General features: G+C 48.9%; 1 protein-coding gene across 1 annotated transcript; it reads right to left on the minus strand.

The window, feature by feature from the left end:
* Positions 1-2,512: 2,512 nt before the first annotated feature.
* RAB7A (RAB7A, member RAS oncogene family) lies at positions 2,513-21,603 on the minus strand. The gene is made up of 6 exons (XM_039558769.1): positions 21,492-21,603; positions 6,879-6,939; positions 5,664-5,790; positions 4,648-4,866; positions 4,012-4,140; positions 2,513-3,864 (listed from the first exon to the last, which is right to left on the minus strand). The coding sequence occupies exons 2-6, from the start codon at positions 6,929-6,931 to the stop codon at positions 3,769-3,771; spliced, it is 624 nt and encodes a 207-aa protein (XP_039414703.1). The 5' UTR covers positions 6,932-6,939; positions 21,492-21,603; the 3' UTR covers positions 2,513-3,768.
* Between the last annotated feature and the right edge of the window lie 286 nt (positions 21,604-21,889).

Genomic DNA, 21,889 nt, shown 5'->3' on the forward strand with positions numbered 1-21,889 from the left:
AAAGAAATACTTCATGCTTCATGTGTGTACATGGGTAAGGCTGCAACCACGTGTGTCTCATAAATAGAAACCTGTAACTGACTCGTGCTCTGTCTCTGAGCCTTGGGAGATTTGCCTGTGTAATACAGCAATTCACACACGCACAACTCCGTGCCTGTGCTTCTTTGTGCTCTCCTGCTTCCCTGCTGATTTGCTCTCCAGAAGATGTGTCCTGGTGAATAAATACACACACACACACACACTCACACACACACACACACACACACTCCTGCTGGTGTAAATGTGCTTGAGAATGTAAACAGCAAACACACCCTTGTTTGCCTAAAAACATTTGGTGTACCTACAGAAACCCGAGCATGTTTTTGTGTTTGTATGGCACGTTTCCCCTGGCTCTGTGCGGGCGGGGGTCCCTGCACACCTGGCCTGGGGCTGCGGCGGAGCAGCCGTTTGGGGCTCCAGGTGTGCGGGGCTGGGGCTGGCACCGAGCCCGCCGCGGTGGCTGCGGCAGCGGGCCCTGGGCTGGCAGGGGGGCTCCTGCTGCGGGGTCAGGGCAGGCTGCAGTGCAGGACACGTCCGGCCCCAAAGCCCAGCCAGGCGCCACTGCCAAGGCGTGCAGTTTTCCTGCCCCGGGCTTCGCAGCTTGGCGTCTCCGTGCCGCTCTCCACGTGCCAGCGCTGGTGCTCGGCCTGGAATTCCTTTGACGCTGCTCCCCCCACGCAGCCCCTGCAGCACAGATGGGGTTGTGTGATTCCCCAGCTTTCATATTTGCACCTCGCACAACACAGCTGCCTTCGAGCAGCTCCAGCCCTGCTGGGAGCAGCCGCCGCCGCCAGGCCCCACACCCGCCTGCCCTGCCGCAACCTCGCTCGGGTTCACCCCCTTCACCAAGCCTGAGCTGGCTGGAGCTTTTCCTGTTACACGCCCGTACGGTGGACTCGGGAACCGACCCCCTCCCCTCGCCCAGCTAGGCTCCTTCTTCAGGTCTTTCCCTCTTGTCCTGCCAGGACCTCGGCAAAGAGCAAAACCAGGCCTGAGCTCAGCTGCCTCCATGAACCAGCTGAACGCCCCAGCCTCTTCCAGGGCTGGGTTTCCTCTGGGATTCGCTCAGCAGCAAGATCCCCTTGCACCCTCCTTATTGCACCAGCAACAGAGGGCATCAGAGAAGTAAAAGCCATGAGGCTCCAGCGGTGCAGGGAGTGGTTTTAAGCATGTGTGTTCCCTGCAGCAACAGTCAGTCCAGCCGGCTTCTCCAGACCACAGTGATTCCTGCAGAACACCAGTCCCCATCTGTGACACCACCACCCCTGAGTGTAACAGCAAGGCACCAATTCCCACGCTGCTTGCCTTCTGCACTGGTTTTTGTACACTTGTGTGTATTCCCACCTGTAAAAACACTGAGCTGTAGGTGGCAAATGGAAACCTCCCCTCCCCTTTAGCATCCATCACATCCTGTAGCAAGGAGCCCCACAGCTGTCCTACTCCATCTGGAGCACTCTCCCTCTGCCTTGGGTTATTGCCAGTTTATCTGACTGGAAAAACATTAAACACAGGGTCTCTTGAGGGCTCAGCCACAGCCCTTACAGCCTCAGCTCCACCACCCAGGGCCAAAGCAGGCAGAAGGCTGCAAAGTTCAGACCATCCCCTTTTCCCAAAACTTCAGGGTTATTGTTCCCCCCTCCCCCAGCTTGGCTTTCCCCACACCGCAGCTGTGTCCACAGAAAACAAGTGCAGAGCAATGCTTTAAATGGATATGAGCAGAAGGTCCAAGTCTTTCAAAAAGAATGTAGATAGAAAAGTGGTCCCACCAGGACACATTGTGAGTGCAGCTATTTGAGACTGATGTGGACAGCAAAAGCGCAGTCAAGTGAGAAAAGCGTGATAGGACAGCACCATAAAATAGGATATGGAGCACAAAGACCTGTTAGAAAGCTCTTGAAATAACTGCCCTCATTTCTATAAACTCTGTTTTCCACCTTCCTCTGGGTACAGTTGTCAGCTCAGCCTTGGTGAGTGCAAGCAGAGGGTCATGCCCATCATCTAGAAATTCCAGGCTTAACTTTGACTAGGCTGGACCAAGGCTCACTCCAACGAACCCCAGGCCAGCCTTGCTGGTAAGCAGGAAGGGCTGAGCCTGTTCTTCTCACACAACCCCTCCCAGGGGAGGGCAGCAAGAGCTTTAAGAGCCTGTCCCAAAAAACAAAGGCTGTCCAGGACATGCCCAGAGCATGGCCGAAGGACTGTGCTCACTGAGGGATCTGATCCAGCACCATTCCTGTCCCTGCAAGCAGCTTCCAGAGAAGCAGAGGGGTAACTCTCTAGCAGTGCCCCAGCCAAGCAAGCAGGGACAGCTCACCTCACTCTCAAAAAGCAATCTGGAAGACACAAACTTTATAGTGAGGAAGAAGCACAAATGTCCTCCAGTTATAGCAGGCATTGGCTTGCTGGAATGGTGACTGAACAGAGGAAAGAAAGCATGTTAGTGGAGGAAAAAAAAGAGAGTCAGAAACAGGAATAAACAAGAAGGTTTGTTCTTGTTAAGTTTATTGGCATCATGTTTGTCTCTTTACATAAGAGCTCACCCTACGTACTAGAATGTAGACCTCTGGAAAACAGGTAGAAGGGCTCCATTTAAGCAAGCTACAAACGCAAGAACAAATACCAGGAAGAAAGGAAGAGAGGAAAGGGACTAGATTGCCAAGTTTTTCCATACCAAAAATCCAGATTAGCAGTCAGTAAGAAGAAAGGGAAGATTTGTAGTCCAGGTCATTCATCAAGAAACAGCTACCACACCCCAGGTGGGAGAAGAGCTCCTTCCACAGCACAAAGAGCCACAGGGACACCTCAGCTCCGGCTCCTCACGCTCGCTCCAGGATGTTAGGAGTTAAGCAGTAGGGGAGGTGAACAAATGAGGTCATTTCATAGCCGTATTTAATTTTAAATCCAATAATCCAGTGTGCATATCAATGCTGTTATGCAAATCTGAGAATTTAGATACAAGGAAGCCAGACAGATTTTTCCAGAAGATGAAGCCTTTTTGGCCTCAAAACAAGAAGGCTTACATAGGTTCATCTCTACTGTACAGAATACCTCCTCTATCTGGACTCTGCGTTGCTAGCACACTGCAGGTCACAAGTGTCCTCCTCACTTTCTACACAACCTGTGTTTCAGTACTTGAACATGTAATTCAGGAATTTTACACTAATTTATACATTTTTAATTGGTTGCATATATTAACATGTACTATAAGATTTTTCCTAAAGAAGCATTACATAATACATGGATACTGTAAAAAGATCTGATTAGTTAAAAGTAACAAGCATTAACAGAGATACATACAAAACTCAACCTAGTCAGACTGAGTGCTGAGCTTGCAATGAACTATGGGTAATCAGCCTTTCCAGTTGCAGCCTTCACAGGGGAAAACACGAGACAGTTAAAAATGTATGTAACTTGTTACACAGATTACCTGTAAACAGTTTCTCTCCATTGGACACCCGGAATTAGATTCAGTTCCAAACATACATAAGAGTTTCCATTTTAAACTAAGAGAAAGGTCTGTTACCATGAAGTGTGATGTGGATGGTGTAGGGACATGAGCTCTGAAGTGCAGGACTCAGATGCTCATGGGAGATGGGTGGATTTTGGCAGCTGGAGATGCAATTTTTTTTTTTTTAATTTCATTTTAAACACAGAAGAGGGGCTATGTGTTTGAAGGCCTAAGTGTGATATTCATTTGTGAAGGACTGTGCTCAACCCCTCCCTCTCCCCTCAGCAGCTGCAGCTCTCCGCAGAAGCCTTCGCTCGGTCAGTCTTGTCTAGTTTGATGGGTTCAGGGAATTCATTGTAAAGCTCCACTTCGGTTTCCTAGTGGGAGAGAAGGAGGAGTTAATGCCTCAGCTCTGCAGACAGTTCCCAGCATGCAAGGAGCTGCTCTTGGCTAGGGCAGGCTGGGGGTGAACCCCAGGCTGCCCACAGCACCAGCACAGGGCTGCACATTGGCCCCCTCCCTACCTGTTTAAGTGCATTTCGTGCAATCGTCTGGAAAGCTTGTTCCACGTTAATGGCCTCCTTGGCACTGGTTTCAAAGTAGGGGATGTTGTTTTTACTGTAGCACCAGGCTTGTGCCCGTTTTGTGGTGACCTGGGTGGACAGAGAGCAGCATCACGACCTTCTGCTATGCAGGGAGGGGTTTTATTTTCAGAGCAAGGCCAAAGACACCTCATATCCAACCTGAGCAGCTCTGACCTCATCAAAGCTGCAGCCTTGATACAGAACATAGGAGACCACTGCCCACCACCAGACAGACCCAGTCCCAGGGCAAGGAGCACCATGCCCTAGGGACATGAAAGCACAGAGCACTGGCTTGCTCCTATAGGAGCATCAGCACATCTGGGGGAGGAGAAACAACTCCTCTGCCCGCACCTCCCCAGGAAGCTGCTGCAATCCTTCCACCAGTGGGCAGGAGCATGCTGTGCACAGGGGTCTGACCTCTCCAGGCACAAGAAACCCTTCTCTGGTGGCAGACAACATCTGAGCCACTCTCAGGCACCTCCCACTCCCATTTCTCAGATAACCCTCCCGTGGTTCCTACAAGGTTTCCCGCTCCAGCAATTTCTCAAGAGGAGGTTACCAAGGCCCAGTACTCACTTGTCTGTTTTCTAGGTCAATCTTGTTTCCCAGCACAACAAAAGGAAAGTTCTCAGGATCCCTTGGACTGGCCTGAATGAGGAATTCGTCCCTCCAGCTGTCTAGGGTTTTGAATGTGTTGGGGGCCGTGACATCAAACACCAGCACACAGCAGTCTGCTCCCCTGTAGAAGGCAACTCCCAGAGACTGAAACCGTTCTTGGCCTGCTGTATCCCATATCTGGAGCAAAAGACAGGGCAGATAAGCCAGCTCTGCTCTGACACAGTCAGTCTGCAATTAGGGCATTAATTCCAAAACTCCCCACCAGGCATATGTAGTCCCCAGCTAGGCAGATAGCAGCACCTGAAGGCTTGGGAATTTCTGTAGGCACTAAGCATCAAGAGCCAGAAACACCTTCTAAAGATAGTTGACCCTTTTTGTGTTCAGCCTCAGCCGAAGACATATCCTTGTTCTGGGCAAGCAGGACATGGGTATTAGAGTCAGCAGGTGACCTGCCTGAAGTGCTTGGACACACTGGGTACCAGCAGAGTCCAAACAACTCTCTGATGGCTGCAGCTTTTGCTGCCTTGCAGTCAGTTTCACCATGGAGAGATGAAAGCTTCAGATACCAGAGACATAAGCAGGCTGGCAGGTTAACACCACACCCATAGGTCTTGGGGCAACACAAGTGGTTGACCTAGGGAGTCCTTTCCCAGCCCTTTCCAGTTCTTGAACCCTAGGAAAGTGAATATTTCTAAAAGATCTAGTTTACTGACAGTACCAAATGCAGCTTTTTAAACAGGGCCTAGCAAAGCTGCTCTTGGCTGAACCCAGATTAATCTTTGCCTTCCCTTGTTCAGCCCAGGCAAAAATTTGTAGAGAAGGCCAGAAGCACTTATGTCTAACAATTTCAGTGTCAACAAGATTCACACCCAGTACTCTGACCCCTACACCACTGTGGGCTGCAGCAGGGCAGATGCTTCCACACAAGTGGGGTGAAGGCACCCCTTGCAGCAGGGAGCAGAGTCCCTCCTTACCTGCATTGTCACTAGCCTGTCATCCACCATCACCTCTTTTGTCAGGAAGTCTGCACCTATCGTAGCCTTGTACTGGTTACTGAATTTCTTGTTCACATACTGGTTCATGAGTGATGTCTTTCCCACCCTGCACAGGAACACAAAAAGAAAGACTTGGTAGGCTGTTTCTACAACAATGTTTGAGTTAACCACCCTGAAGAGAACATTCCAGTGCCCTTCACTTTCTTTCCATAACCTCCTGCCCTTTCAACCAGGGAAGAAGCACCCACTTCTGCAAGAAGGGGCCTGCACACCAAGAGATGTTGAGGCACCAGCTGAGTAGGAGCATTAGCTACCCAAGGATACAAAGGATTACATCCTGAGAAACCTTGCTCCCCCATCACTAGTCTGATCCTTGGTAAGGAGCAGACATTATGATCATAAAGGCAATTTTGGAAAATGAAATGCTTCAGAGAAACCTATCACAAACAGTAATCTTCAGCCTCTGCAGGAGGAGGAGGAGGAAGAACAGACAATCTCAGATGGCAACAGCTCACAGACACATCTGCTAGGCACCCAGAGGTGGAGATCCTCCCCAGAGAGCAAGCTTAGAGGCTCACATGCCCTCTGTGTGGCTGAGAAACACTCCCTGAACAACAGCTTGCTGGGGACAGTGGTATAAATAAGCCTTATGTCATGGGAATCAGGTTACAGCCTGCACAGCAAGTAACCTGTGACAGCAGAGGAGACTCCTTGCTGAGAGCACAGAGCAAAGCCTTTCACTGCAAGGGGCAGGCTCCAGCCAGCCCAGAGAAGCAAAGCAGATGGCTTGGTACAGACTATGTCTCTGACAGTTTTAAGAAGTTACCTAAGAACACTTACTAGTGGTTTTTTGTGGTTTTTATTTTTTAGAAGATTTTTTAAGTGAAACACATATTCCAACAGCACATGTCCTCCTTGCAGAAAGCTATTAAATTCTGCTACTCCAGTGGTCTGCCCACCATACTTTCCCCATTTAATATTGTGGCAGGACTTCAAGACACTAGACTACAGGGACACATTCAGGACAGAGGGCAGTGAAGAGTTCTTAGACCTGTGAGGTAACACAGCTATCAGGGGCTGTAAAATCTCTCCTCCCAGCACTGCTGATTTCTTACAGTGCACCCAGGCTCCCCCTAGTCAAGAGCACTGCTCTAGCCAGATACAGATTAGCATCTTAAAGGCTCTTCCACTTACCCAGAGTCTCCAAGGATGATGACTTTCAGTAACACTTTCTTCCTAGACGTCATCTTTCACACTAGAAAGGAAGAACAATCCCATCACAAAGCATTAGTTATGTCATTCCTCAAGAAAGCAAGCAGCAAGTTTAGAGTCTGAGAAACCTGACTCCCAGCAAGGAGCCAGCAACAGGCAGGGCCCAGCACTCCTGAAACCAGACTCCAATTCAAGGCTACACTCAGCACTAACCAAGTGTCTGCCCACTGTACAGGCTGGCCCATGTCAGACCAGTAGTGGCAATTTAATACCAAGAGGGAGATGAGCTGAGTGCCTGTCCTTTATCAAGACCCTTCTGAATCCTATTTCCAGGCCTTTTGGTAGATATACTGGCACAGGCCATCTCCCTTGACTTGAGGCAGTGCAGTAAATCATACCAGCTCCCACCATAGGCTAGTAATTCTTACACATGCCACAAAGTGAGAGGTAAGCAGGCAAGTGTTTAATACCACGCAAGCTTTTTTGTGCTGTTCAGTAGTTTCCCAGCAAAATATATGGAACAAAAAAAGAGAAACATTTCCTCCATCACGAGCTTGGATAAGTGGTAGCTTTCTCTAGCAGCTGTGCTTTGTGAAAGTACTGAATCCCAAGGATGTGCTGTGGTTGAAGCAGCTGCAACAGCCACACAGGGCAGCTGGCTTACAAAGCAAACTGCTACCAGACTCTGTGGCTTCTCTGAGGGCACAGGAGGCTGACTACTGCCACCTCAGCTTTGGTGTAATAAGGTTATAGTGACAAACGTCAACATTCAACCTACTGATGGTCATCTACTCCGATAGCTGATGAGTTATAGCTGTGCTACTTGACTTCGAAGATCCTTGAAAACAGGCTTTGGTATTAAACCCTTATTTATGGACTTGCTTACCCTAAAATTCCCATCTTGCTACACCACATTCATTGCAGCACACAACTCCTACTCTTCAGGAGCTATTCCTGATTTTCACAGCTAAGGAGGCCTTTGCTTCTACAGCAGGGATTTATGTCTTCCAAGCAGCTTGATCCTATGTGCTTCCTGGCATACACAACAGCCTAAGGTGCTAGATAACTGCACCCACTTCACCCCACTACTACAGGAGGCTCCAAGCTGTAAAAGCCCTCTTACTAGATGCAGTCCAGTTCCAAAAGATCTTAATAATCTCAAGCTTTGAGGGTTAGAAGACATGAAGTGCTTTAGCCTTTGCTGCCAGTGAATGCTGCAGAAGCTGAAGGAGCACCCCTGCAGCCACTGTAGTAGTGATGCACCTACAGCTACACCTTGCTGGACTGCACCCAGCTCACAGTCACAGGGTTGGAAAAGGCCTCTAGAATCATCCAATGGGTTCAACCATTAACCCAGCACTGCCAAGCCACCACTAACCCATGTCCCTCAGTGCCACAACTACATGACTCTTAAACACCTCCAGGAATGGTGATTCCACCATTGACCTAGACCACCTGGATTGAAAGGGGCCCAGGGAGCACTTCTACCAGTTCCCTCAGCATCCACCCAGAGAGTCTTGAGTTTCTGTCTAAGTCATGTAGCAGACCTTTTCCTCATCCTTTGTCACTATGTTTCCCTCCACATCCAATAAAGGATGTGGATTCATTCCCCTTAGCTCTCCTTTTGTCGCTAATGTATAAAAACACTTTTTATTGCCTTTTACAGCAGAAGCCAGATAAGTGCTAGCTGGTCTTTGGCCCTTCTGGGTTTTTTCCTCCATAAACTCATGAGATTCTTGAGATGCATCTAAACAGGGCTCAGTGCTAAGGAGATAACAGCCAGGGGCTGTGGTGTGAGCAGCAGTGACAGGTCACCAACAGGGCTCATGCTACCCTTAGATGGGTGTTAGCAGATGCCAGAGAGCATGTGCAGGACAATTTCTCCTGCAAACACCTGTCTTCTTCCAGTGGACTGCACAGTTCACTGATCCAACTGGCAGCCCAGCTATGCTCACCGAGATAGAACCAGCTGAAAGCTGTCAACAACACCAACATTTAGTTCTGCTGCTCTTGCCCAGATCTACACACCATAGCTTGTCTCTCCTATAGGCATGGGCAGAACAGGCCACAGAAGCTCCTTCAAGCAGTCTGCATCTCCTGCATTTGCAAAGCATGTAACAAGTGACACTTTTGCCAACCAAGCCAGAGACTTTTGCAGCACAAGCAGCCCAGATGGAGCAAGAAGCAAGTGCACAGAGCTTTAAAACTGCTTAAAGACAGCTGTGTACACTGAACTGTCATGAAAAACATCTGCATAGGTTCAGGTCCAGTGCAAGTCACCTGATTTCCTCAGGACAGAGGAAAACAACTCACCCAGAAGTGGCTGTGCCAGAACTCAGCATGCTTCTGGGAACTGCTTCTATTTTCCTCAGAGTGTTTCCAGTATCACTTGCTGCTGCAGCTCACTGACTCCTGGTATTTGAAGCAGCTTTGGACAAGCTGGCATTAGTTCTCATGCTTAGGGAGGGATTTGCAGAGCCCTAAATTGCAACACTAAATCACACTGGATGCTTATCTCCCAAGTTCAACATAGCCTGAAGTCCCACTATGAGGGGAGGGAAAACTGCTCTGTCAAGATTCATTGCCTTGGAAGTAACTCAGCTGTGCAGCCACCTGCAGACATAGGAAGCCAGGCTGAGTCAGAGCTGACGCTGCCTTCTTGTCATAGCTGACAGGCTACCCAGCAGTGTGAAGGGCTGTCACTGCCCCATCAGCACCAGTCAGGTGAGAACCTCGGCTTCCATCCCAGGTGAGGCAATGGATGTGAGCCACAGCACAGGAGGAGCTGCTGCAGCTTCGTATTTGGTATGGGCCATGAGACAGTGAGGAACTGCAGCCCTGCCAGGGACCAGCAGTGGACACTGACCAGACTCACACCCATGTTCTACCAGCCCTGACTGATGCTGCCTTGAAGCCCAGCCAGTTGATGGGCAAAGCCCTCTTAATAATCTTCTCACTGCAGGTATAAAGAGATGAACGCTTCAGTACATCTGCTTAGTACAACAAGGAAACACATCTTCAAGTCATGTAGAAACTGGTTGACTTGAGATAGGCTGCGGTCCCACTGACTCAGCACTATTTTGCACTATATAATGCAGCTTGTCTTGCTCTCTGGTATTTGACACAATTACTCCAGAGCAGCACCCTCTTGAGGCACACATCCTTCAGATGTGAGTGTGAGAGCTCACATGGGGCTTGTGTCCACTTCTGGGAGCACTTCTGAACAACACCTCCTTTTTCAGAGATATCATGAAGAAAAACCTGTTCGTTAAGATTTGATTCAAGACATCAGCTCTGTTTCACACTGCATGAAATCTTTTGGAGTGAGGTCATCTGCATGACTGCTCAGAACACAGCCTACAGCAGCACACCCAGCCAGCCCTGCTCAGGAGCCACCAGACACTCCACATCAGCCAGGAGACCAGTCAGCATCATTCCTCCTCCTGGCTTAACTAGTGCCAAAGGAATGACACAGCTGTCTCTAAAACAGGAGAGGAGTCCTTCCACTCCATTTTTAATGCCTATCCTCTAAGCAAACAAGCCATTACAAATATGCTGACCCTCAGAAAATTAAGCTGGTATAGCACGCTCTCTCCCACAATACTGTTATTACCTTTAAGGCTCACCTGTGGGAGCAGCAAGGGAAAATCCCTAACACCTGACCTGCAAGTGTTACTGGCTTAGCTGATCTGAAGGAGTCAAAACCCATCCTATGAAGCTTCATAGCACTACAGCTCAAATGCAAGAGCAAATAAAGCCTATGCCAAGTCTAATTAGGTTTCTCTAATTGTTGCTTCAGAGTACAACTATCCTTTCCCTTGCTATATTAAGACAGCTGCTTTAACTCAAAGCAGAAGTGGATGGTTAAGAATTCCTTAGAGACGTTCACATGTGTCAAGTCACAATGCAGGCATTTTAATATTAATTGGGTTGGTACAAGCAAAGAACAGTAGTAGCTTGCATTGATGGCTCACCAGACCTCAGATTAGCTATGCTTTACAGAAGCAGGCCTTGCAAAAGGAACATTCTAAGTTGCTCATGGACAGTTTTAGTGTGAAAGCATCCAGCCCTCAGGGGAATCTCACCTCCATGGAAGACACAGCTCCCTAAGCAGCAACATACCCATACCAATTTTGAAGTTGCTGAGCAGTGTTTACTGTTTCAGCTTTGCTATTGAACAGTTTGAGTCACAATCCTAACATGTCTATAGAGGCTGGAATGTTTGACCAGGAGTTCCCTGTTCCTACAGCTATCAGCCTGCCACCTGCACCTTCCACCAGAAACCAGCTCAGCACTGAAATAAGGATGTTGAACAGCACCTCTTGCCTTGTGTCCTCTCTCTGCCAGGAATATTTAACACCACTCCAACAAGGCACAGAGTGGTAGGGCAGCAGGCATCGAGCAGAGTTAAACTCAGAGTGGCACTTATGGATGCCTAGTTCTGCTCCCCTGTCCCAGCATACAGCACAAGAGTAAGCAGGTGTCCCACAAAAAGGTGTATTTGAACCAGAAGCACTGCAGCTCTGTTCTGGGTGCTGTGGCTGCTAAGCAGAGCTGATAAGCCCGCTATACCACAGGACCTTTAGCAGAAACACCCACCATGAACAAGCTGATGTGGACAGATCAGGTCTCCATTATGGGCTACCACACACTGCCACACACTCAGCACAGTGACCAGACAAGAGCTGCCCTTGTGTACTGGAAGAACCTTCTGCCCTGAAATGCAGGAAAAGTGTCCCAAAATGCAGCTAAGTGCACTTTTGACACAGAAACAGCACCTCTACTAAATGTTCTCTTGCATGGGGGAGGCTGCAGACCATTATGTCTCTGTACTACAGAGAGCTATTTTTATTCCCTCCCTCCCCCTTTACTGGGTTCTGCATTTTTTCAAGGAAACTGAAGCTGGAAATATGATTCAGGACCAGCTCAGTCAGACTGAACCAGTTCCCTCTCAAAAGTAGCAAGTTCCCTAGCATATTTGGCCCCTCAAGGGCTTATGTCGTCTTAGATCTTCAGCTGCTGAAATGAGATGGTCACCAAATGTTTATCCTGTTTTTAGAGGGCAAAGCACACCAAACAGCCTGGCACATACCACTTGCCCCCTGGTCACACTGTACCTTGCCATGGTTTAGCTAAAGCTTTGAGTAGATACACGAATTTGCTCCAATTTTTCAGCTACTCTGAAAAAGCAAGGCCTCATCCTGAGAAAATGCATAGCCTGTTATGGCAATTAGTTGACCAGAATCACAGTTCCTGGTTGCAAAATGTCCAAGTGGTACAGACACCCTTAGTACTGAAGCCTCAAACTCCAACTGCAGTAGAGCCCCAGACTGGGCTGAACATGCTTTACCAGTTACAATTCAACAACATCTTGGTTCCCACTGGCCAGTCACACAGACATTGCTAACACGATGCCAGCCAATACAAAGCTACAAGTAACTGCCTGAGCAGTTCAACACAAATCTGAGACCAACAGATACCAACCTTTAACGTCTCACTTGCATTCTCCTGAGAGTGACACAACAGCCCACAAGGAGGACAGAAGTCCTATCTTTTCAGCTGGGCAAAAGCACAGCAGTAGCCAGAGGACAATCAGCAGGGGCTATTAATTTCATATCAACATGGCTTAAGAGATGCCAAGCTACCTTCAAGGAAGAAACTAGAAATAAGTCTGCCTTTGATGTTTTTGACTGCTACAGAGCCTGCCTATTTTCCTTACCAAACTTGGGTGCTCTACAGGTAGAGCATGTATCCAGCATCCTCACACTGATGACTACAACACAAGTATAGGAAGTTAAACAGTAGGTTGAATCTTGCACTGACAAAGGCTGCACAAGCAGGACAGTACTCCCTTCCACTCCCACAACAGGACTACTAGGAGCTCAGCTTCTCCAGCTCACTGGAAGATACCATCAAGGAAAGCCTCACATTTAGTGGGGACACTTGCGTCTAAAACAGAAAACAGGAACATCTTGTCATTCAGGCTGAGTACTTGCAAGAACTGCTGTCTGTAAAAAGGCTGTTTGTGAGGGCAATGGGCTCCTACAGTCCATACAATAAGAGGTGCCTTCAGGCCTCACAGATGCACCACAGAGCAGCAGTCAGTTCAAGTAGAGCCCACACCAAAATCAGCTGGCAAGATATTCCTCTGACAGCTTCACTGAAGGGTACACTCTAGCTGCTGTTCTATCAATACCATCTCAAAACTGATTTCCACCTCCTTCTTCCCAACACATTTATGTTGCTGTTCTAACCAATATAGTCCCTCCTCCGGGTACCCAGCCAAAAGCTCAAGCACAGCTCCTCACTCCCTCCTCAAGAGGAGCAGCTCGGCTGCCTGCTACTTACTGCAGCTCCACCAAGAGCAGGCTGCTGTCCAGTTGGTACCCTTCCCAGACAGCCCTGTGAGGCAGAAATTACCTCTGTTCACAGAGCTGGAAGCCTCAGCTACAAATTAATTTTTGATACCTTGTGTAAAACATTATATAGCAAGCTGTCAGGTGTAAATATGCTGTCCAGTATATCCCACCCCCATCTGAGAGCTCTATGCCAAAAGCTTCACCTTCTTGAAGAACAGCCTAGAGCTTTAGATGCCTGCTAGCACACTGACATGGCTCAGATCAAAATAGAACCTCAGAACATGTTTCAGTATCCCAGAGGAATTGGCTTTTTAGACTACAGCTGTCTGCAGTAAGTTTGCACCTCCTTTTGAGGGTGGAGTTGCAGCCTCCAGCGCTGGAGCGGTTGCTCTAGAACCGAGCAAAGCTCAGGAACCAGCACCAGCTCAGCAACATGGCTGCAAGCTCTGTTCACTGTCTGCTTCAACATGGGCACCAAACCAGCGTGAGTGCTAAAAGCCAGCTGACATGGTCTGAAGTAGCTCCCCGATGGAGCTGACACCAGGCCTACACAAATATTCTGCTGCATCCTGTTCATGGGTAACATGCTCTTAAGACAGTTCTGTGCTAAAGGAAGAGAATGATGGGGCAACATGCAGCTTGGAGAAAAGGCAGAAAACCCAGCTGGGAAACAGAAGCTTTAGAACAGTTTTGAACATAATAGGTTCTTGGTGTGATCAAGGAAGCTCCAGAGACAGTGCTGGGTAAGACACTCCTATCAGTGGTAGTAAGGTTTTAGCATGCCTCAGGACATCCCCTCAATCCTCAGCTGAAGGCTCTACCACACATCCCTGATGTGGGCAAGGACTCAGAACTCACTGGAAGAGGACATGCCAACATCCAGCTTGCCAGAGTCCAGACAACACAGGGAAGGCAGAAGCAATGCCACTGGTAGGAGCCATGTCTGCAATGAAATCACAGGACTTGCACATGAGAAGGGGTCTGCCCTGCCTGAGATCTCAGCTCAGCTGTAGCTCCCCTAGGGCTGAGATTCGGAGAGCACTGCATTTCTGAGAGGCACTGATGCATATGATCAGTCACGCTCAAAGCCCAAGTTCTCAAAGCCAAGCTCTTCAGTCCAAGCCTCACTGATTCACAGCCCTGTTACACCTCCTGGCATTTCTCCAGATCAGAGTTGTCCTATGCTGCACAAAGTTTAAATACCAATTGTGGAACTGAACAAGATTTTTGGCTGTAAAGCTGCCATAATGAATTGTGACTCTACGCTAGAAAAGTCCAAACTACATAGGACTAGACCTCACCTCTAGTGCCAAAAACTGATCTCTAATCTCTACTGGTTTAGACATCACAACAGCCACCTTCTCACGAGGAGGCATCATGTTGATCTGACTACATGGTTTGCAAGTGGGAGCAAAACAAGCATGAAAATGCCTTTGCTTACAGTACCATGGCAGATGTTTCTCCATGTTCAATCAGACCAACAGTGTGCTTAGGAGCAGTGGGAAAGGTCTGGAAGACATTTCTTGCTGTCTACAGGAACACTGCTTTGCCCAGGCTGCTGCTTAGCCTAAGATCACAGGAGCACGCATAGGATCTTCCAGGTGATAAGCACCCTGAGCCAAAGGGGTGGAGGGAAGGGAGTGAAGGAAATGTCCCCAGGGATGCAGCCAGCTATGCTGGGCAGCCACCTTGGGTGGATCACTTTGCTCCTCGATAACCTGAGGATGATTTCCATCATCTTCACAGCAGGTAGCAGGTATGGGAGACTGTAGCTGTGGCAGGAGAGGAGTCCAGGAAGATCCTTTTGGAGCTAATGCCACACACTAACAAGACCAGGATTCCCAGGAAGAAAGCCAGGGCTGCTGAAGTAGAAGGCTTCAGCTATAGGAAGAGAGCTGTGCAAGAAAGCCATACCCAGAAGCTTCACTGAAAGCTGGATGTTTCCAGTCCTGAAGTTTTAGTCCACCTTTTCCTCCAGCAGCTAAATGGCCCTTACACCACAAAATATCCTTCTCCCAGGACTGGACAGACATACCCTAACAGACTGATAGCAAGCATCTTCTGCTACCCTTCTCTTGGAGGCTCAAATCATGTCGTCATTCAAGAATCAGTATTGCTGTGCCCTGACCTTCCAGGAAGGAGCAGCTCCCCTGTTGAATCCTACAGGACTTCAGGTAGTTCCCAGCAGATTTCCCCCAAGGATGAAGCTGCTACAGGAACAGACAAGCTTGCTTTAACACCCCTCCCCCTTTATCAGAGCAAGCTCAACTTCCCCTATTCTGCCCTGGGGGAGACAATCTCAGGATGTGGGAGGAGAGTTGAGCACATAGCTGGCTGCTGGGAGACACTAGGCAACAAGCCATGTGTCTTGACTAAGGGCCTTGCCTACGCAAAGTGCTGCAGCTACACCAGCACAGCTTCCATGATGCCTCTGCCACAACGGCCTCCTTGGTGGACAGCTTTCCAATCAGTAAAATAAATCTTAAACTAACTGGAACACAGCTATAGTGCTCATACAGTCCAGTTTATACAGCGGTGTCTGTCAGCCTTTTGGCACGTAGCCACCCAGCTAGTGGAGCCACCCAACAGTTTTAGTAACCCTGACATGAATACCAAGAACCCAGCACAGTTCTCACATCAGGCTATACCCTGAGTGACAATTCCCTTAACTGCTTTCTATAAAACAAGCACAGTGCCAGAGGCAGCTGAGTTTTAATCTGTGTGTCCAGAAGATAAGGCTGCCCAATTCAAAATGTTCTAAGTTAGCCAGGCCACTGACAAACAGTTGAGTTGTTAGATTTTTACCATATCTGACAGTATTTTTAAGTGCTCAGATTAATTTCTAGTTTTGACTACAGCTTTCTAAGTTTCCACACATTCCTGTCATGCTTTCGGTTTCAGAAACACAGATAGATAACTTTTGCAGTAGTAAGCAAACCACAGATCTTCGACCTTGTCAGTGGTAAACAAGCCTTGTTTATCCACTCCTGGCTGCCACAGTTCCTAGAGGCTGGGCAGGAAACAAGAGACTGAAAGGAGACTTTGACCAAGTCAAATGACAGCCCTTAGGAGGTCTGCCAGATCCTGTAACTTACACCTGATATTCAGGTCTGAGAGTGAATATTGTGTGTCCTGCAGTATGAGAAGCTTGATAGAGGAGACAGGACAAATACTGATGGGAGCTCCTACTAGCAGACTAGCAGATGTAGTGAAGTACCAGACCAACACTAATGGCAAAAACCTCACTCCTCCTTCCAGGAGGTCCTGTTCTCAGTAAAGAGTCTTCTAGAGAGGAAGCTTTCTCTAGGGACAGGTTGTAATCTAAGAACTACACCTTGATCTGTGAGCAGAACCCTTGATCCTACACACACTCAATACCTCTTACTATGCTAATGTGGTTTGCAGAGCAGGAAGGACAAGTATTTCAGTACCAGGATGGGAGTGTAACATGTAGCTTGCCATGACAGCTGGGTCAGTGACTAACAAGGAATTCCTACTGCGGATACTCAGTTTCACACTCATACTTCATACCCTCATACCTCTTGCATAGATCCTGCATCAATACTTTGCCATGTCACCTATTCTCTTGATGAAGTGCCACAAAGGTCTGATAAAAACCTCACTTGCATGGTGAGATTAAGAGGACTCTGTGGGCAAATGCCATCTTGTTAGGCAGGGGGAAAGGTTCAGGCTTAGGCATGTTTCAGCTAAAACCATCTCACTGCTCATGCTTGAGACACTGTCACCACCGTGCCAGTTTGGACTCCAGATATCATTACCCATGTCTGGGAGCCGAGTGACTCAGCCCACTTGAGGGAGACAAGCACCAGGCAGGTTACTTTGAAGAGGATTCTGCTTCCAGCTGGAAAGAGTTCAAGGGCTCAGCACAGACTTGTTAGATAAACTGGTAGCCCCAGTAACCAAGGTCCAGGTACTCCAGGCAGGTTGGCTCCAAAGGCAGCTCCAGCTGCTGGCCTCCACTTTTGTTCACCACTTCACTAGTCCACCTTGTCTGTCAAATGACAGACGTTAGAGTATATAGGACAGACTCAAGAAAAATTAAGAGGATCTACTCAATTTCATTTAACAATTTCTGCTTGAAACTCATGCAAGTATAGTGAGACACAATTAGTCACCTTAAATTGGCATTTTAAGTGGTTATACAGAAGAAAGAGCAAATCACTCACTATATCAAGTGCCTTTAAATCATACAGATAGAAATCTGTGCCATAGGTTTACACTTCAATCCCATCTCAAAGGCAGTGCACCCCCTCCTGAAGCTTCACTGCCCTGTGCAGACAGCCGTGGCCCCAATAACAGGTTTCCTGGTAAGGGAAGTCAAGGCTATTTGAGATCAGCTGCAAATCAACACACTCCAGTGGCCTTGATGAGCTTGCTTCCCTCCCCAGGGTCATTGACCATGAGGTAGCAACAGCAGTGTTGACAAAGCTCTCCCACAGACAGAGCGCTGGTTGCTGGCACCGGAGTGGAGGAGCAGCCTCGCAGGAGCAGCGCTCACAGCAGCGATGACATCACCAAAGCAGATCTCCGCCAGCACAAAATGCAGCAGCACGCTGGGCTCGAGAGCTGCATCCCCACCAACAGAGAGCAAAAGCAACAAGCCGGGAGCCAGAGGGGAACCATGTGACACAGGGGTATCCCTTCACCGCCTGCTATTTCTGAGCAGCACATGTGCAGTTCCTGACCTTGAGCGCTCATTTGCAAGCTTTATTCAAGGTGCATTTAAAGAGAAATGGGACCTTCGATCGAGCCCCTCACTGCAGAGCTAAGCACGGTATATTAACTATTGTCATTCCATTAATTATCCATACCTAATTCCATTTTGAGATGCACAGCATGTGTTTGGATTGATGCTGCAGAGAGCGACCCTTTTATCCCCACAATCTCCGATCACAGCTATATCTGAAGGCAGACTGTTACACAGCAACTACAAAAGATAGTTTTAGGAAGCTGCAGAAGGAAGCCAACTCAACTCTAACTCATCAGGCAATTAAACTGCAATTATCAAGATAATGCTGTGCAAGAATGAAGTACTTCAGCATCTGAAGGATGCTAGACTGCTGTCAGACAAGTAGCACATGCTAGTGCCCAACCAAGTTCAGCATTTAGCTAAGGTCTTAGCTGGACTCCCTTCTAAGGAAGCAACAAGCTTTAAACTACTCTACTGCTCTGCAAGAGAATCTTAGCTCCATCAGGCCTTGGTAACAGGGACTTCAGAGTAGGTCAGGTCATAGCTAAGGAGAAGACCAGAAGACATAAGGAAACACTGGTAACATACAAGGTGAGGGTTCTGTACTTGTTTCACAAAGGCTCAATTTACTTCAGTTACTAACAAAATTGCTGTATTCTAGAGGCAGGGACATGCCTGTGAGTACCTGTGAACCCACATCATCTACCAGTTTCAGAGAATGCAAACATCCAAGTGCCCTATTTATAGCCCTTATTCTCAAGCCAGGTACCTGCAAACCCTCTCTCATGATGCAGCATTTAAAAACACACCCTAATCAAGCACAGACAATTTTGTTTACAGCCAAATGTTAAGTTCTGCATAAACTAGTCTCATTTTCACACAGAAGTCAGACCAAAATCCCATACATGTTAGAGACAGAGCTATTTATAGTTTTGCACAGATGGTTTGATTGTAATTGTCATGTTTCCTCAAGGACAAGCTTTGCCAGAGATTTACTCCAACAGGTAATTCTCACAACCTTCCAACACAATTGTCTTAAAACACGAGCTTTAAGAAGGTGCTGCAGAAAATAAATCTGGTAACCCTCCTGCTTACAAGCTTTCATTCTGAGTAGCAAACCAAGCAAAGTTGTATCTTCCCCAGGTCACTTCAGAGCAGAGCTTGAACATTCTCCACTTCAGTTGAGGATTTATCAATGTTGTGACATGTCTGTGCTACTCAAAGAGTCTGATTCCCTGGCTTTAGCAGGAGGGCCAAGATACCTGTAGTGCAGACTCTGCAACACAGTTATTTAAATTCTTAACTTGGCACCTTGAAGGTACAACTCAGGGTGTCCTGCTCCCCACCTCTTCACTCTGGTGACCAGTGACAGGACTAAGAGAACAGCATGAAGCTTTGTTGAAGCAGGTTTAGGCTGGATATAGGGAAAAAGTTCTTTACCCAAAGGGTGGCTGGGCACTGGAACAGGCTCCCCAGGGAAGTGGTCATGGCCCCACACCTGACAGAGCTCAAGAGCACTTGAGCAACACTCTCAGGCACATGGTGGGATTGTTGGAGGTGTCCTGTACACAGCCAGGAATTGAACTGCAATGATCCTTGTGTGTCCCTTCCAACTTGGAATATTCTGTGATTCTGTGCTGAACTATTATCAGGGTATTTGAGTTTGAGGACAGGGACCACCGCATGACACCACAGGGAAGAACGTTTAACACAGTTACTCCTTTCCATCTTATCAGTTATATTTTGCACTGCACATTGGGAGAACAAGAAACTGCTATCAGATTTCAGAAGTTTTCCTTTTAGAGGGGTCAGATTAACCCATCTTAACAGCTTTTCTACACCAGATGTAGAGCATTAATATAACAGCACAAAGAAAAAAGGAAAAAAAACCCAAAACAAATAAAACAAAACTAAAAAAGGCAGTGCTTGAAAGTTAACAGTATTAGAGCTGCTTTAATTCTGAGGACTCAGGCCAGGCATGGTGGGTCCACTCATTAGTGCATGGAGGGCAAGTCATGTGTTCAGTCAGCTGTCGGGAGTCACAAGGGGGAGGGGGAGAGACAAGTATACTTGTTCTTCCTGAGTAAGTACAGCAACGGAGCCTTGATTATTTAACAAGGAATATTCAAATGACTCCACCCACTTTAACCTCAGATTCAGCTCCTGAGAGAGCAGGGTACACCGACTCCAGCAGCCTGGTTCTACTGGAAGCACAGCCAGGCTGCAGCTTCTATTCACACACCACTGGTACCACCACAGCCTTCAAGTCACAGCCAGCCAAACACCGTAGCATAGGTACTTAAGTACCATTCCCCTAAAAAGAGAATTCACCACTTCCCACAGCCCCAATTTCTACATGGACACAGAGTGTTAGGCACAGGCCAGCCGGTGACAAGTACTGGAAACTTTAAAGGTTCCATGCTGGCAAGTATCAAAGAAAGAGCAGCTTGCTTATAGCTGGGAAGACTTCGTTCTGTCATGTGTTCTCAGTTTACATATAAAAACCTCATACACAGGTCACAACAGCTCTGCTTATCAGCAAACACGTCTACTTTTCCAGGCGATAATGCTGAAATCTCCAGCTTTGAGAACAAAAGGCTTGGAGTTACTAGGTGAGACATACTCATTTTGATGCTGAAGTTACCTATCCTACTTCAGATTAAAACCGCCTTTTTACTACTAAAATAACCCCTCTATTTACAGGGAGTGCAATTGTCTTAAATACAACCATCAAGCATTTCCATATTTGTTAATCTACATATATATATACGGAAACTAATAATGCATCTATCAGTTAATTTACCTTATTATACACTTACAGACAAAAGCACTTCTAACATCCACTCTAATACTTCTTAGGACTGACTCAGGCTTTACACACACCAACAGCTACTTTCGCAATAACTGCCAGTCTCCTCGGCCGCCTCTTTGGTCCGATTAATTGCTCCCGAGGCTGCCGGTTCATGTTAAAAGCAATCCCCACCGACCCCCAGAGCAGCGCTTCACCGTCCCGACCCAGCGCCCCGCCACGGCCCCGGCCCTCCTTCGGCCACCGGCTGCCCCGGAGCCTCTTCAGGCTTCGTGAGGAGCTACACAGCAGCTCCACACGCCACAGACAATGCGCTCCCTCCCCGGGAGGCATTGCTCGGGCCTCTGCGAGCCTTTCAGCAGAGGAGGCTCCACAAAGGCCTGGCGAAACGCGCATCCCGGGAAAGGCCCTCGGGGAGGAGCCCCTTCCTGGGGAGACCCCCCCCTGTATTGTCCCGAGGGCAGTGCCGGGCCCGGCTCCAGGGAGCTCGGCGCCGGCAGCGCGACCGCCTGGGCCCGCCTCGGGGCGGGCAAACGAGCCGGGCCCCGGTGCGGAGCCGGCCGGGAGCACCGAGACAGCGCCGCCCCCGCCACCTCCCCACCGCGGGCCCCCCGGTGGCCGGGGAGGGGCCGCAAGCGGCTCCCCTCACCCGGGGCGAGGCCGCCGCCCCCATCCCCCTCGGCAGCACGCGGGCCCCGCGGTGCCGCCGGGCTCACCTGGTGCTGCCGCCGCGGCCCGACCCCGATCGCTGCGCCCCCCGCCCGCCTCGTCGGCTTTAATGGGCCCCGCCGCCTCCCGCGCCCGCTTCCCGCCTCCCCGACAACTTCCGCTCACGGGGCCCTGACGTCACCGCGCGCCGGCCTCACGTGACCGCGAGGGCCCGGCCGCCATGTTGGGCCGCCGAGGCCGGGCCGTGTGCGGGACGCGGGCCCAGTGCGGGCCCCGTTTCTGTGTTTGTGGGAAAAGAAATGTTTGAGGTACCACCGGAACCCGCACAGAGGGGAGGGGTGGGAAGGGACCTGCCTCCCCCGCGGGCTTCCATCGCAGCAGGGCAGCGAACACCGCGCCCTGGGCTGAGGGGAGGAGGAAAGGACCAGAGAAACCTTCATGTTTT

Source organism: Corvus cornix, chromosome 12, assembly GCF_000738735.6.
Source record: "Corvus cornix cornix isolate S_Up_H32 chromosome 12, ASM73873v5, whole genome shotgun sequence".
Classification (NCBI taxonomy): Eukaryota; Metazoa; Chordata; class Aves; order Passeriformes; family Corvidae; genus Corvus; species Corvus cornix.